At 34.4% G+C, this 16229-nt stretch overlaps 1 protein-coding gene across 1 annotated transcript in view; it reads right to left on the bottom strand.

Annotated features, from left to right (window-relative positions):
• The window catches only part of Cfap47 (cilia and flagella associated protein 47), a 272610-nt gene that overhangs the window by 67789 nt on the left and 188592 nt on the right, over positions 1–16229 (bottom strand). The window contains exons 53-54 of the mRNA XM_052731290.1: positions 7204–7379; positions 5596–5703 (exon numbers count right to left, since the gene is read on the bottom strand). Coding sequence (XP_052587250.1) covers positions 5596–5703; positions 7204–7379 — 284 coding nt within the window. The remainder of the gene's footprint in view (positions 1–5595; positions 5704–7203; positions 7380–16229) is intronic.

Consider the following 16229-nt stretch of genomic DNA (forward strand, 5'->3'; position numbering starts at 1 on the left):
TCATAAACTTTTTCATTATCAACTAAATTGTATCCCCCTTAAAACATTTGTTAATGTATAATATTTGCATACATTTATGAAAAATAATGTCTGGTTTGATTGTGCAAAAATACATGTCAATTAAAATTAAAAATAATGCTACTCAATGAAGATATAATAAAATTTTACTCATCTGTCATCTATGGAAATTAATTGAATGATCTTAACAATGTTATGGAACACTAAAATGTATATGTTGAACTATTTGTACACATGTGATATTAAATGCAACTTGGACTATATGTACCTAGCTTTGTCAATCTAAAGTCAGATGAGAAAAAGTGCTCTTTTAATCCAATATGACTTGTGTCTTACAACATTTGCTTCAAATACGATCAGCATTCATAACTTAGTGTGTGACAGGTTCATTATTTCATATGGTGTGGTACCAATTCTAACAATATTTGCGTCTAGAAAGAAAACTTTTCAGATGTTTCTGATTTTTCATATTGGTTTTTAAAGGATGTCTGTCTTTGTCATACTTTCTATGTTGATTAAGCAACAAAAGTCCACTACCACATAAAATTTTTCTTGATAGCAAGAAAATTAGGACATTTAGGTAGATCTTTAAAAAAGCTAGTGTTTGGCAAACATTTGGATATTCAAGTTTTAAGAAATCAGAACCACGATTTTCAACACAACCTTATACTGGTTAATAAGTATTTTAAATATATATCTATAGTGTAGAAAGAAAATTTTTCAGCTGTTTCTGATTTTTCACATTGATTTTTAATGGATGTCTGTCTTTGTCATACTATGCTGATTAAGCAACAAAAGTCTTTATATATAATGTATATATATGTATATATATAAAGAATCTGAACATATATATGTGTGTATGCTTATTTTCAAACAATTTGAAGAGAACAATCATTGTTTTAGGAAAGTGGATTCACATCTAGTTATAATGAAAGAATCGTGGGTTTTGGTATAGAAATAAAATCTAGGATCTGTACCTACCAACCAGTCTTAGTTCAAAAGCACACAAAATGAATCTAAGAAGAGATATCTTGTTTTAAATAAGTGTTAACTGAAGCTCATTATATAAAAAGTCTATTCCCTCAAGAAGAGTACGGTATGGCATTGTTCTACTAGTAGTGAATGCAATGGCACTCAACAACAGGTCAGAAGACAGAATAGAAATGGCCTCACATATACATTCCCTGCTTTCATTTAGTACAAAGCTGTGAACCACTCACTAAATGTGTATCTTAAACCCACTGTTCCTACAGAATTCTGGGCTCTTAAATTGCATGTCCTATGTATCATTTATATGTTTCAGAGTTACCACTATGATAACAATAAATGGCTATGGACATTGATGCTATAAAAACTCAATAAAAGTTCTGGAAGATAAAACTGAGTTAATCTATCAGATTGGAAAATAGCAAATGCTGGGAAAAAAGGCAAAATAATACTGAATATTTTAAACCATTTACAAATTCTAAATCCAAATTACAGCTGTAGGAAGAAGAGAGAAAACAAAGAAAAGGCATGACTTTGGGAGATTACAAAAACGGAAAGCCAGAAATGTCCATAAGAGTGTCCATTTATCTTAAAAATAAATAAAAATGGATGCATAGCAAGACTTATTATTAAGACAGAATACTAAATACACTGAAAGATCTTACAAATTTCCAAAAATGATAAGGATACAGTTTAAACTGGTTAAAACTGTATTATCAAATATCTTTCAGTGCCGTGTACTTTTTAATTAAGTATGTGTTTTAAATCTAACTTAAATGTGTAAGTTTTTAATATAACCTAGAAAAACAAGGTTTAAAATCCTAAATAAGTTAAAAAGGAGAAAAATCTTGCCAGTAAAATGGCTTAGCTTATACTGCAAGCCTAATAAAATGAATTAATCCTTGGAACCCAAGTTAAGATGGAAAGAAAGAATCAACAGTGCAAAACTGTCTTCTGAAATCCATTTGTGGGTCATGGCATGAATGTTCCTGCATACATACCTACACATCATGCACACACATGCTCACACAATAATAAAATTTTAAAAGGAGAAAATGTTTAATACAATGTAAAAAAATGGTTGCCAAACAGAGGCAAAACATTTCATATAAATAGTTATAATAAATTCATATATCTTTCATATATTAACATTTACATTTTTATTGCATTAAAGATTTTTGTGTACTTGTGTGTGAATGGGTATGGACACAGTATGTATGAGGAAGTCAGGAGGCAACTGTCAGGAGTTAGTGCTCTTTTTCTATCATGTGTGTCTTGGGGATTGAACTCAGATCATCAGTCTTCATATAAAGAGCCTATATCCTATAAGCCACTTTCTTAGCTCATACATATTAACATTTCAAGATATGAGAAAGGTTCAGAAGTCTATAAATATTATGTTTAAATAAAGTGTCAGTACATCACTCAATTTTCCTAAAAATTTTTTTTAAACAATTGTTCTTTGCCATCATACTTCAACTTCTTCATGATTGTTGTTCATCTTTGGTGGAGATGTCTGGCTGCTTGACCTTTTGATGTTAGAGGCCCCTGAAGTCTACAGAGAGTAAAGGAAGCTGAAAATTTTATGCTTCAGGTTAAAAATGCTAATGGAGACTATCATGAGATTTAAAAATTCTAAGCATGATTAGCAATTCTTCATTTTTCATACCAAAGCTGCAACAAGAAAAGTTTTTAAGTGTTATCCCAAAAAGAGATGATAAATAGGGTCTTATACGATGTCCCAGTCAGTAAGTGCTGCTGGTCTTACAAGCACAAACACCTAAGGTTGGTTCTACACTACACACTTACAAAGCTGATATAGCAGTGTGTGTTCTATATGTTACACCATTCTTGAAAAGCAGAGGCAGGAGGATACCTGGAGCTTACTAGATGGCCAGCCCAGAGGAATCAATGAGCTCTAGGTTCACATAGAAACACTATTTGAAAACATAAGGTAGAGAAAAACAAAACGATACCTAAGTTTGATCTCTGGTCTCCACATGCAAAAATGTGTAGCTAAATAAATATGTACATACACATACACCAAAAATACATTGCTGAGATCTGCTGGCAGCAATGGCTTTACCAGAAGCCATGGGAGTATGTGCATAATGTGACAACTAGTATTCAACAAGTTGACCCATCAATTGAGTAACTCTCAGATACCCACATGGCAAGGACCGTGGGGTCACTGTCTGTAAATTACTAGTTGCTTCTGTCTGTAATTTGTTTCATGTACCACTATATTTCTTCCTAAAAAACTACTATGGGTGTTTTCCCACAGCTTGTGTGTTTATCTCATATTTATATTCATATTCCATCTATTGGGCACACATATAGCTGTGGATGGTCAGGATGATTTCTGCTTAAGCTGTATAATTCCGATGAATAGAAATAATACTAGGATATTTTTCATTACTCAGACTGACATAGGAAAATTCTCAGTTAGAAAGACAGCCTTTGATACATTTTGTTAAGACCTCAGAGCAAATCCAAAATAGTTGCCCTGGAGACAATTTGATCAAGGACAAATTCCAAAATGTTTGGGGAACCAAAGTTAGGGTGATACATTGAGACATAATTCCTTATACAGGTCCTCTAAGCAATTGGCTTTCTGTACATACTCCCTGAATTTCAATGTCATTCTCTGTCTAGGAAGCCTGACGAACTAAGAGCTACATGCATGGCCAAGCCTTACTCACAGGCCAGTCAGCATGATCTCCCTAGCTTGAGAGAAACTGTGTAACTTATCATGTGTTATGAGAATAGGTTGGACCCAGAAAATGTAACATAATTGTCTAGAGTTTGGCTGGAGGTGTGTGTGTGTGTGTGTGTGTGTGTGTGTGTGTGCGCGCGCGCGTGCGCGCGCTGGAGAGAGATAGCTGGGAATGCAGAGAGAGCTGAAAAGAGAGGATGAATAGCTAGGTAGGAGAGAGAGCAAGCGAGATTTTCAGAGAGGATTTTTTTAAGGTGAAGGAAAAGAGAAAGTCACTATCAATAAGTGTTTTATTATTTTCCCCTCAGATTAAAAAAAATCTAGCCCTCGCCAAATTGAGGAATTTTTTTTTTTGCATACCCAGGGCTGCTTGAGGCTGGCCCTCCAGTTAGCAATAATACACAGATGCATACATACATGCATACATACATGCATACATACATGCATACACAAAGAAGAAATAAATTTGAGAATGATTTTTGTAGTCATAATATATGAAAATATGACACTGTACCTACATAAACATTATTTTTTAATTAAAATGGAATAGGGTCAGACTACAAAAAAAAAATAAGCAAATGAGGAAAAACTTAATTTCTCTTGCTTTATAAGGCATACAAAGCTGTGAGAATTAAGCTCTAGATTACTTTGCAAGAACAAGGAGTATAGAACTATACATGCTGTCACTTCAGCATTTAGAACTTCCTTTTCATACCCTGCTTCCTCATTATTTTGATTACTCTGTTATCATTTTCTTAGCAAATTATTTGTAGTGGCATTTTGGCCCAACATCTAGTAATGGAAGAATTTAACATACATTTTTGTGTGCTGAGGAAGAGATATTAAGTAAAAGGTGCTTATTTACCCATTAGACTATATATTTTTAGCCGGGCGGTGGTGGCGCACGCCTTTAATCCCAGCACTCTGGAGGCAGAGCCAGGTGGATCTCTGTGAGTTCGAGGCCAGCCTGGACTACCAAGTGAGTTCCAGGAAAGGCGCAAAGCTACACAGAGAAACCCTGTCTCGAAAAACCAAAAAAAAAAAAAAAAAAAACAAAAAAAAAAGACTATATATTTTTAAAGTTAAGTATAGGTTGTTTATTTTTGTTTAACAGAATCAAATTTGGTGTCAGACATAGAATAGGATCTTGACTGTGCAAGTGTGAATGTGGAACCTCAAGGGAACATGTTAACCAAGTGTTAACCAAGTGGCCTGATGTTCACAGTTCCTCATGGCATATCCTCTGCTTTGAGCAAATAAAACTTCAACCAGGGTTCTCTTTAAGAGTGAACTCAACTTGTTCCAAGCTTAAGCTGTATGTGTACAACAACATGTTCCACTCAACTAGCATCTATTGGGAATGAGCCAAGTACAGTGAGATTCACTCCCCGTTAGATGCCACTGACTATTTCCTCTTGCCCAGCTTTCCTCTCCTTTACCTTATATATATTTTTTTTAAAAAAACCTTCTCCATTATATTTTGTGTGCCTGAATACAGGACCTTGCTCTGTAATGAAATAGTTCCTTTTCCTCCTTTGCAAGCCTGTTTTGTAGGGAACTCGTGATCTGTTTCTCATGACAAGTTTTCCTATTAGAAATATATTTATTTTGTATTTTAAGAGGTTAAATGCCTTACACCCATGTTTTTCTTTTTTTTAATAACAAAATTATTATTATTATTATTATTATTATTATTATTTTGGTTTTTCGAGACAGGGTTTCTCTGTGTAGCTTTGTGCCTTTCCTGGAACTCACTTGGTAGTCCAGGCTGGCCTCGAACTCACAGAGATCCACCTGGCTCTGCCTCCAGAGTGCTGGGATTAAAGGTGTGCGCCACCACCGCCCGGCCTACAAAATTATTAAATAGAACTTACTTTCCAAGATCACACTGCATTTCTGGTATTCTCTTTGTCTTTGGAAGATTAGTTGTTAATTTCAGTAAATACCAAAACTCTTCACCCGATTCAGGCTGAAAAATAATGCTGTTGTAGAGAAATTTTGAAAATCTTGTCAGTCATTTTAGTTTGTAAAATAAACGTGGAAGAGCAAAATAGAAAATGGTGGAAATATCTAGTTTCAAATAAAGTATTTAGTCATTACTGTATTATTTATTCCAGTTTTATCATGAATGTATTTGTAATTTTTCAATTTTTGGTTTCTTCATTAAAGAAAAGAAATTTCGTTGTTAATACAGAATAAATAAATATTTGTTGAATGAATGGAAACTCATTACATGTGAGTATTTTAAATATCAATGTCTATAGCTGTAGTTAAATCAAATTTACTGTGTTGAACTGAATGTATGCACACATTCATGTGAAGGTCATCATAAATATGTAGTTTTAAAGAACATCTTTATAATCAGCATGTGCTCACCCCTCAGAAGATAGTTTACTAAAGTATCAATGTATCACTGGGTTGATAGCTCAATTTTATTGTATCTTTTTGTATAATTTAAATCAAGTCACTTAAATTTTGAATTAGAATTTCATTATTTATAAAATGGATGAATCTGACAGCCTTGCCTTACTCTTCTATGAGAATTTAATATACATAAAATATATGCCAAGATGATAACTATAGAGTAAGCAAGTAATAACAAGCCTAGACTATGCCTAATACATACAAAAAAACAAAAATGAAGTTTTACTTGGTAGTTGTAAAGTCTAGGGTCCAATGAGAGAGATGAGAGAAGCCCACATTTCTAATGGTAATCAATTACAAGATTCTTTTAATAAAAACCTGCATTCTTCTTCTTTTATAACATTCTGCTCTTCTTTCTTCAGTTCTACTTTTTAATTTTTTAAAATGTTTTGAGAGAGTACCTTAGGACCAGGTCCTGAGAACCTGGTCTATACACCAGGTTCAAGCTGGTCTAGAACTCACCATGCTAGGGTAATGAACTACTATTTTCCTGATTTATACTATTATGAATTTTATCCTTTGAGGTCTAAAATATATATCACTTTAGTATTCCTTCATTAAAATTATAAGTAATTACTCTATAATAGGAATCAAGATAAGAAATTTCAGTCATCATTCTCTGAGACAATGTACCCACAGTACTACATTAACTACATTGCTAATATATACAAGTGTGTGTGTGTATGTATGTGTGTGTGTGTGTGTGTGTGTGTGTGTGTGTGTGTGTGTGTGTGTGTGAATGTGTATGCTTTCAGTAGAGGATAATATTTGTAGCGTAATTTTGTCTAAATTTTGCAAGCTAATTACTCAAAGAAGAAAAGAATTTTTATCAAGAAAAGTAAAAGTTTAATCCCCAGGTCTCATGAATCATCCTCAGTTCACTTTTGATTTGACTAGTAAAAAGCAAAATAAGAACTGTTAGAATGTTTTAATCTGATATTTCAGTCAATAGTAATTTTACATTGAAGCAAACACAAAGTAATTGTTAATTAGTACATATTACTAGAGAATAGCTCTTACTTCAAAGACAACAAATTACAGTAAGAGCCCAATGTTACCTTTCTTCTCTATAGCCTGTGGCTGCTGGAGAATACCATACAATGTAGTTCATACATTCAAATGGATTCAGTTTTACTTCTTCTGGTCCATTAAATGCAGAGGATGTTAACTTCACATCCATACGTATAATTCTACCTTTTGAATTGGAGATGGGAATTTCAATGCAGGTAGTCTCCTATGATTATGAAAGAAAAGAAAGACATGATCAATTTTGTTGTCAGAATAATCATTTCTCTAGGGAAGCAAATGGAAAGAAAGCTATTGTTTAAGTCCATTTAGTATATTTTTTTCCTTTCCTGGTACACTACTGAGCATATCTTTATTAAATCTTAATCTCATATATGTTATCCCTGATTAATTATAAAAAATAATAACATAACACAGCTTTAATAACAGGCATTACATAGAGACCTAATACAAATAAATAGTTAAATGAACTATTTGCAATATTACATTTAAGATGTATTTTTCACCAAGTGTTTAATTAAGATGAGATCCATTTTTCAGTACTTCTTAAACTCATTGATGGCACGATGCTATATTTTATTGATTTTTCTAGGCAACCTGATGAAATTTGTAAGACTAATAAGGAACCAGGCATTTTAAGTGGTTTCTAAGGATCAAAAAAATAAAAATAATTATAGTATAGGAATATGTCAGGATACAAACATCATCAACCACACACTGGCCTAGCAATTTTGCCTAGGGCTGAAGAGAGAAGGAAGCAATTGGGCCTGCTCATTTGTCCTCATCTACTAGTCAGATTATGTCTCACAAACAAAATGTTAGTTAAAGAACATGCTACATGGTGTCAAAGAAGTAAAAACAAAGAAAACCAACCCCACCCAATTAATACAAAAACCAAACCAAAACAACAAAATCCCTATGCTCTTGCTATCTGTTATGCTTTCTGATACTTAATATTATTATTATATTATATTATATTATTCATATTATATTTATTCCATTCTATTTCTTAAAAATAATTCTGGGCCAGCAAGGCGGCAAAGGTGCTTGCTATCAAGTCTGAGGACATGAGCTCAGCCCCCAAGACTCATATAGAAAAAGAGAACCTAGTCCTTCCTATAAGTTCTCATGTCAATTCCACAAGCACACTGTGGTAAACACATATGCACAATCTCTCTCACACACGTTATGTCTCTCTCTCTCTCTCTCTCTCTCTCTCTCTCTCTCTCTCTCTCACCCACACACCCACACACACACAAACACACATACATTACATGGAATAAAGTTAAAAGAAATTGCATTGGACGTATTCACATTTTAAGAACTACACATTAAATATGCAAATTCTGGCCTGAGGAGGAATAAAATAGTATTTAGAGGTATTTAGAGTATAAAATTTCTTTTAGAGCATATCATTACAAACAAGACTTGTACAAAACAAAATAAACTTGTTTCCATGAGTCAAGAATTTGCTCTGAAGCCCAGGCTATCCTGAAATTCAAAATTCTGTCTCCACTCCCTAAATTCTGGGATTATAGTCATGAATCAAGGCTGATTTGAAACCACTCATAAACTTACTGCTTTCTTTGTTAACTATAATTAGTGTAACACAAGCATTTACTTTACATGAAAATTATAATGTTATGGTTTAGTAAATCTTAAGGTTAGAAAGAATGTGAGGATGGAAGCTATGAGGCACTAATTTCACAGTGCCTCCTTGGCATCCTTGCTGTATCCATGGCAAATTGTCCCTAACTGAACACTTTACTCCTACCTAGTAGGTCTAGAAACATTCCCTAATTCTTTCAGAGATGAGTGTTTAGACAGTGATGGCTAAATGCTTATGAACTCTTTATTCTCTTGAGAATCCCTGGAGTGTAACTCTCAGGATGAAATTTCAACAAAAACAAAAATTCTATTATAGTTAAAAAATTTAATCTTATGCTATATATTAATATGATATATATAACATAGTAGAAAATCTATCAAATTCTATATTATAAAAATTACCTTGAAATCTCAAACTCAAACAAAAATCCCGTAAGTGGCAATTTAAAAGTATGCTTTCAAATGGATATTTGTAGTTTAATAATATGCCAAAATATTCTCAAAATAACTTAGAAAGCTTAATTTTATAGCTGTAAGTACTTTTTAGGAATACAATTTATATATTTTATGTATGTTTGATATGTTCAGTAGGATAAGAAATTTGGCCGGGCGGTGGTGGCGCACGCCTTTAATCCCAGCACTCGGGAGGCAGAGCCAGGCGGATCTCTGTGAGTTCGAGGCCAGCCTGGGCTACCAAGTGAGTTCCAGGAGAGGCGCAAAGCTACACAGAGAAACCCTGTCTTGAAAAACAAACAAACAAAAAAAAAGAAATTTGTCATTCATGAGATTATGAGATAGATGATCGAGTCTGTATTTTGGTTATTGAATAATTCCAGAAATACAGAAGTTCATTTGGATCTAATAACATAATGTATCACTGTGCATGGTGCCAGAGTACTTACTTCCCAATACTCAGAAGACTGAGGAAGCCTGGGATACCCATGTCTAAAAGATGTGCAAAGAAAATTACACCCACAAGATGCTTAATGTTCTGTTGTTCTATGTATCCCACCATACTCCACATTCAATTTTATGATGAATTAACTTTTACACTTGGGGAGTTAAATTTATTTAAGTACTTTTTAAAAAGTTTAAAATATTTGGCTGTTATTTGTCTAGCCAATGGCATAGTCCTCCACTTTGATGAGTAGGCTTTTAAAGTTCATTTATATTTAGAATGAAACATAAATCTGTTTTGACTGAAATAATAATGAGTGCACGTGGAGACTTCTAAAGCTATCTTTCATCTTCGCACAAGTTCTTTTAGGTTCAACAACAGAGCATTCCTTTATAGAGTTTCCAGAACTGTTCTCTTCCTTGTACTTAAAGAACATTTCAACCAGAATAATGCACATGTTAAAAATTGCTTTCATATGCATATTCAATCATGTGAAATATGAAGACATTAATATGGGGAAAATCATCAACAAAATGTTGTGATTGAATGTAACAGAGAATAGCCATATAAAATTGGAATACTATTTTAAAATATATATTAAAGATTGAAATAAACTCTGTTATAAACCATTTCAGAGGCAAACTTAATCCCATGTAAGTTTTTAGAGAAATGTACGATACTTTCAGCATAGATTTTGTTTATAAATTTACTACTTTTATCACAATGAAAAAAACATTTCAAGATATTTAAAAACATCACTAAACAAGTAATTTTTTTTTACATGCTCTATTGCAAGGTAGCACATGGAATAAAATCTGCCATGCCTTTTGAATCTCTCTGAGATCTGGCCATGAGGAAATTCACTGGTCACATGATTCTCCTCCTACCTATTTGGTTCCAACTCCTATCCCACATGCCTCTTTTCGTTTCCTAAATGTCTGGGCTCCCTCATCCTTTCCTGTCAAGCTAAGTTTGTTCGAAAGGCTTATATATTTATTTGTATTTCTATCTGGCAGCACTCCCACAATCTTCAAGCTACCTTCAAGATCACTCAAAAGTGTTTTTATTTATAGAGATAGCAATTTCTAAATTTATCTGCTCCTTTACTGTAACAGTGATGGTGTACACTGAGTGAATTAAATTCAGTGATGTGCAATATGGCAACTTTCATAGTTTTTAAAAGTATAATATTTTAAATTTGCTATCTCGTAATTTATACACATACAAAATGTGTTTTGGAAGGCCGTTGTGTACCTACAGTGTATTTTCATTATACTCACTCCAACTTTCCCATATGAATCCGCCCACAACCTGAACCAAGTCCCCTATACAACTTCATGTCTCTATCTCCTCTTCCTCCTTTTGCTACTCTTCCTGAATGAGCCTAACTAGTGCTGTCCACAAATGCATGGTTGCAAAGCAATTCAATAGCAGATGGATAATCTACAAGGGCCCATCCCCAAAGAAAACCGACTCTGTCTCACCCCAACAGTTATCAAGTTTCTCTTGATCACTGCTCTCCAAATCTGTGAAGAAATGGGCATATAGTTATCTTAAAATAGTTCCCAGCATGGAGAGACTTATTTTTCATATATTTAAGGAAACTCAAACTCAGCCAATATTTCTTTTATTTGACTGCTTTTAGTGATCCCATTTCCAATCCTCAGGATTACCTAGAAATTTCTCAGTTTGGGGAAGAAGGTTAACAAGATTTGCTCTCTTCAACCCTCTGGATGCAATTGCATCTCCTCCTCTAATTATTTTTCCAATACAGAGCTTTCAATTTACAACATACAGGTTGGACAAGAGAAAAAAAAAAGAGCATTAATTGTTGTTCAAACTTTGATTTTGTAAAATCTTACCATTTTGCCTTATTTTAATCACAAAAGAAGGACAATTAAACTGTCGCCTTATTTTCCTCGAGGAAGACACACTTTCACTGTTTTATAGGTAGCCTGTTTATTGGATGGAAATGGGTAAGTATTTCTCATCTCCCTTGATCAGTGATATCATTCACACACTGTTAGAGAGAACAAGAATCCAGTGTGCAAGAGGACCTGAGAAATATAACTTCTGATTCTACTTCTGCTGCTCGGCGACTAGGTCTTACTTTGAGTGAGGAGCACAGGCAGTTAGTTCAAAGATGATTTTTATGACTGAAAGTATTCATGGTATAATGAAAGGTGTGGTCTAGAAGACACTGTGTTTGTTTATAAATCTATTCAGTCACAATATTTAAAGTGTTCATGTGAAGATATGACACAAGACACACTTGAAATCTCAAGTTTGTCCAGGTTGCCTTGTTGCTTGAAAGGTACAAATTGAAAGCAGCAACTTGGGTTGGGGGCAGAACTTCATCACCTCATAAAGTGGTTTTGTTTTTTTCTAACTGTTCCTTCTCTTGCGTTTAATTTTTTTCCAGAATTGAGCTTAATCTTGTGGCCTTTTTTTTGTTTCTTTTTCTTTTTTTTTCCTCCTTGTTGGGCTCACATAAAGATTATGTTTTCACACATAAACAATTGAGTCAATCTAATAGGAAGTAGCAGGAAATATATTTCACCATATCCTCTCTCAGAAGATAATCATGATTTCATCATAAAATGATCATAATCTGAGGTGGAAAACATGCAATACTACTAATTTAGGTAAAATTTCATTGAGGAAATTTTCAACTTTAATTTTATTTAATTTGAAAACATTACCAAGTCAATAAACAAATGGAACTTGGGGCAGTTTAAAAGTACTATGTAATTCAGAGGAAGGATACCTATACTCTATTTCTACAATTTTCTTAAATGGAAGAGTTAATTACAGTAGTTCGGGACTTGCAGAAAAAAGGGAGGCAGCTATAAACTAGAAATGTCCTTGTGACTCCTTTGCTGCTCTTACCTGTATGCAACTGTATTTTCTCATGTTAGTCCACCTTTTATATTACCCCTTTCACCTCACAGTCCATAATTCAACCCACAACATATACAGTGTAGCACGAATCTTAAAAGGTCTTCTTAATAAACACATACTCGGAGCCGGGTATTAGGGTGAATTCTGAACGATCAGAGAAGAAGAATAAGCCACAGCTAAACTCACCTTGTCAACTCCTCAGCTGTTCCTGTTTCCTCAAACTGGAAGCCTCTGAGTTCTCACCCAAATGGATCTCAGCTGAACTGCTGCTAAAAGCCTCAAAGCTTAAAAGCCTAAAAAGCCATTCTGTAGGCTGTCGCTTTGCCTTGTTGACTGTATCCTTTGCTCTACAACCACATCACAAGAGCACTTGTTCAGCTATGTTCATATTGGCATTGTTTGTAATAGCCAGAACATGGAAACAACCTAGATGCCCTTCAACTGAAGAATGGATAAACAAAATGTAGTACATATACACAATGGAATACTACTCAGCAGAGAAAAACAATGACATCATGAGGTTTGCAGCAAATGGATGGATCTAGAAAAAATCATTCTGAGTGAGGTAACCCAGACTCAGAAAGACAAACATGGTATGTACTCACTCATAGGAGGATACTAGATGTGGAACAAGGATGACTGGACTGCTACTCACATCACCAGGGAGGCTACCTGGAAAACAGGACCCCAAGAAAGACACGGGGATTGCCCAATGACGGAGAAATAGAAGAGATCTACATGAACAGCCTGGACATGAGTGGGGGTAATGAAGGGCGAGGGTCGAGGGAAAGAGAGCTTGGGGTAGCGGGAGATCCCAGCTGGATCAACAACAGAGAGGGAGAACAAGGAATAGGAGACCATGGTAAATGAAGATCACATGAGAATAGGAAGAAGCAAAGTGCTAGAGAGGCCCACAGAAATCCACAAAGATACCCCCATAACAGACTGCTGGCAATGGTCGAGATACAGCCCGAACTGACCTACTCTGGTGATGGGATGGCCAAACACCCTAGAAACCCCGTCGTGCTAGAAACCCCATCCAACTACTGAGGGATCTGGATGCAGAGATCCATGGCTAGGCCCCGGGTGGATCTCTGGGAGTCCAATTAGGGAGAATGAGGAGGGTTTATATGAGCGAGAATTGTTGAGACCAAGGTTGGATAAAGCACAGGGACAAATAGCCAAACAAATGGAAACACATGAACTATGAACCAATAGCTGAGGGGTCACCAACTGGATCAGGCCCTCTGAATGGGTAAGACAGTTGATTGGCTTGATCTGTTTGGGAGGCATCCAGGCAGTTGGACCGGGTCCTATGCTCAGTACATGAGCTGGCTGTTTGAAACCTGGGGCCTATGCAGGATCGCTTGGCTCGGCCTGGGAGGAGGGGACTGGACCTACCTGGACTGAGTCTACCAGGTTGTTCTCAGTCCACAGGGGAGGCTTTGCCCTGGAGGAGGTAGAAATGGGGGATGGGCTGGGGGGAAGGTGAGGGGAGCTGGAGGGGGGAGAACAAGGGAATCCGTGGCTGATATGTAGAACTCAATTGTATTGCAAAATAAAAATAAAAAAATTTAAAAAAAGCCTAAAAAGCCTCTAGTACCTGGTCCTCACAACTTATATACCTTTCCGATTCATGCCATCACTTACTGGAATTAAAGGCATGTGTCTTTAGCAAGTAAAGACATTAGATCTCAAGTGCTGGGATTAAAGGTGTGTGCCACCACACCTGGCTCTGTTCCTAGTGTGGCCTTGAACTCAGAGATCCAGATGTACCTCTGCCTCCCAAGTGATAGGATTAAAGGTGTGTGTGGCACCATTTTCTGGCCTCTATGTCTAATCTAGTGGCTGTTCTGTTCTCTGACCCTCAGATAAGTTTATTAGGATACACAATATATCAACCACAATACAGTGAAAAGGCATTACTTTCTGCACTTTTATTAAAATTATACTCTTTCAGATAATTGTAAAGTGGTCACCTAGTTAACATATACTCCCTATTTGATGATTTTAAAAGTGAAGAGATGGGCAGGTCAAATCTCATCTTCTCTTTCCATTCCCATTATATATTTTTTTCAATTGTGCATATAAATATCTCAAAACAGTTGTAATTTTTTTCTCCAAATTTCCAAAGTATGATGTTAAATCTGAATAAATCTTTATTCGTTATTTTAAAAAGTTGAACTTGGCAAAAAAAAATCCATTAAACATCTTCCATCTTGAATTTGTTCTAGCATTCTCTTTTCATGTGTAGCACATAAAGTTTTATTCACACACATTTTCATAAGCTATTTACTAGAGCTAGTAAATGTCATTAGGAGAAAAGTAGTTTACTCTGAGTCTCCCACATCCAAATTATATGGTGTATAGGTGATGTTTTATATTTTATTTGTCTATTAAACAATTCAAAAATATTAAAATTCCAAAAATAAATCCTAAATACTTTAAATCATCAAAATTACTGTCTTCACATTCTATTACTGTTTACTGAGAATATAATCTATGGCATGTTTTCCTTTACCCTATAGTAAGCATAAATGTAAAGACCTTTAGAATACAAATATTATATTGAGTCCATTTTAGGAAAAAAATTGATTATTCATTCTTGTGTAAAGAAAATGTGGAAATCACATTAAATACAATAAAAGTCGAGAAGCAGCTGGAAATCAGAGAAGTCTTAGTATCATGAATATACCATTGCTATATCTTATGATCTTAGGTTTAAGGAAAACATTTCATAAATGAGTTAGCAAACCAACAAATGCAGTTGAAAATATGGGGAAGTGATATTTATGTGAAGAAAACAATTTTCAGCATATACTTGGAAATACTAAAAAGCATCTACTTCAAGGAGCATAACAAGGTTTGGCTGTGAATATTTAAAAAGAAGTCATTCTATTAAATTAGGTTTTGTAGAAGTAAAAGAAAGTATATACTTTTATGACTAGAAGGACAGGAAAACTTAATGAATTAGAAGCAACATCATTCTACAATATCCTCCAACATAGAATTAGTTGAAAAAAAGAACCTTTTCAATCAGCCTCGGTTGAAAATGAATATTTAATTAAAATAGCAAAGCTGCCTGTAATCACAAGTGGAACAATGAGTAAGTAGTTACAGTACTTATGCGAGTAATAAACTCATGAAAGGGCAATATTTCTATTTAAGTTAAAAAAGATGAAAACATACTGGAAACATCTCGATGTAAGAGATACATAGCAATTTCTTTGTAATTTCTAAAATTGTACATAGCTACATAAATCCTGTAATATTGTGGGATTGTCAACCTGTATAACATTCTATACCATTCAAAAATGAACATCATAAAATAAATATCAATTTTTTTTCATTAGTATTTTCTCAAAGGGTTAGCAACTCTTGCAAGAAAATAAAAACCCTTTATAAAAATTTTATTGAGAATGTGCACAGGTGTTTGTGATTTCATATTTGCAAGTATGTTTGCTAATTTTTATACATTTCAGCTTATCTTCCTAATCATACTAAAAAATATTCAGTAAGGTACTGTCTTGTATTCCTAATATCTTAAATGTCTAAATTTTTTTCTACCACATTTTGTTAAGGGTGTGTAAAATGAATGAAAAAAAAATTTCTTAATAAAAAAGAAGTAAAAAAACAGAAGAAACGAAAACA

Source organism: Peromyscus californicus, unplaced genomic scaffold, assembly GCF_007827085.1.
Source record: "Peromyscus californicus insignis strain IS unplaced genomic scaffold, ASM782708v3 Scaffold_10__1_contigs__length_136768540, whole genome shotgun sequence".
Taxonomy (NCBI): Eukaryota; Metazoa; Chordata; class Mammalia; order Rodentia; family Cricetidae; genus Peromyscus; species Peromyscus californicus.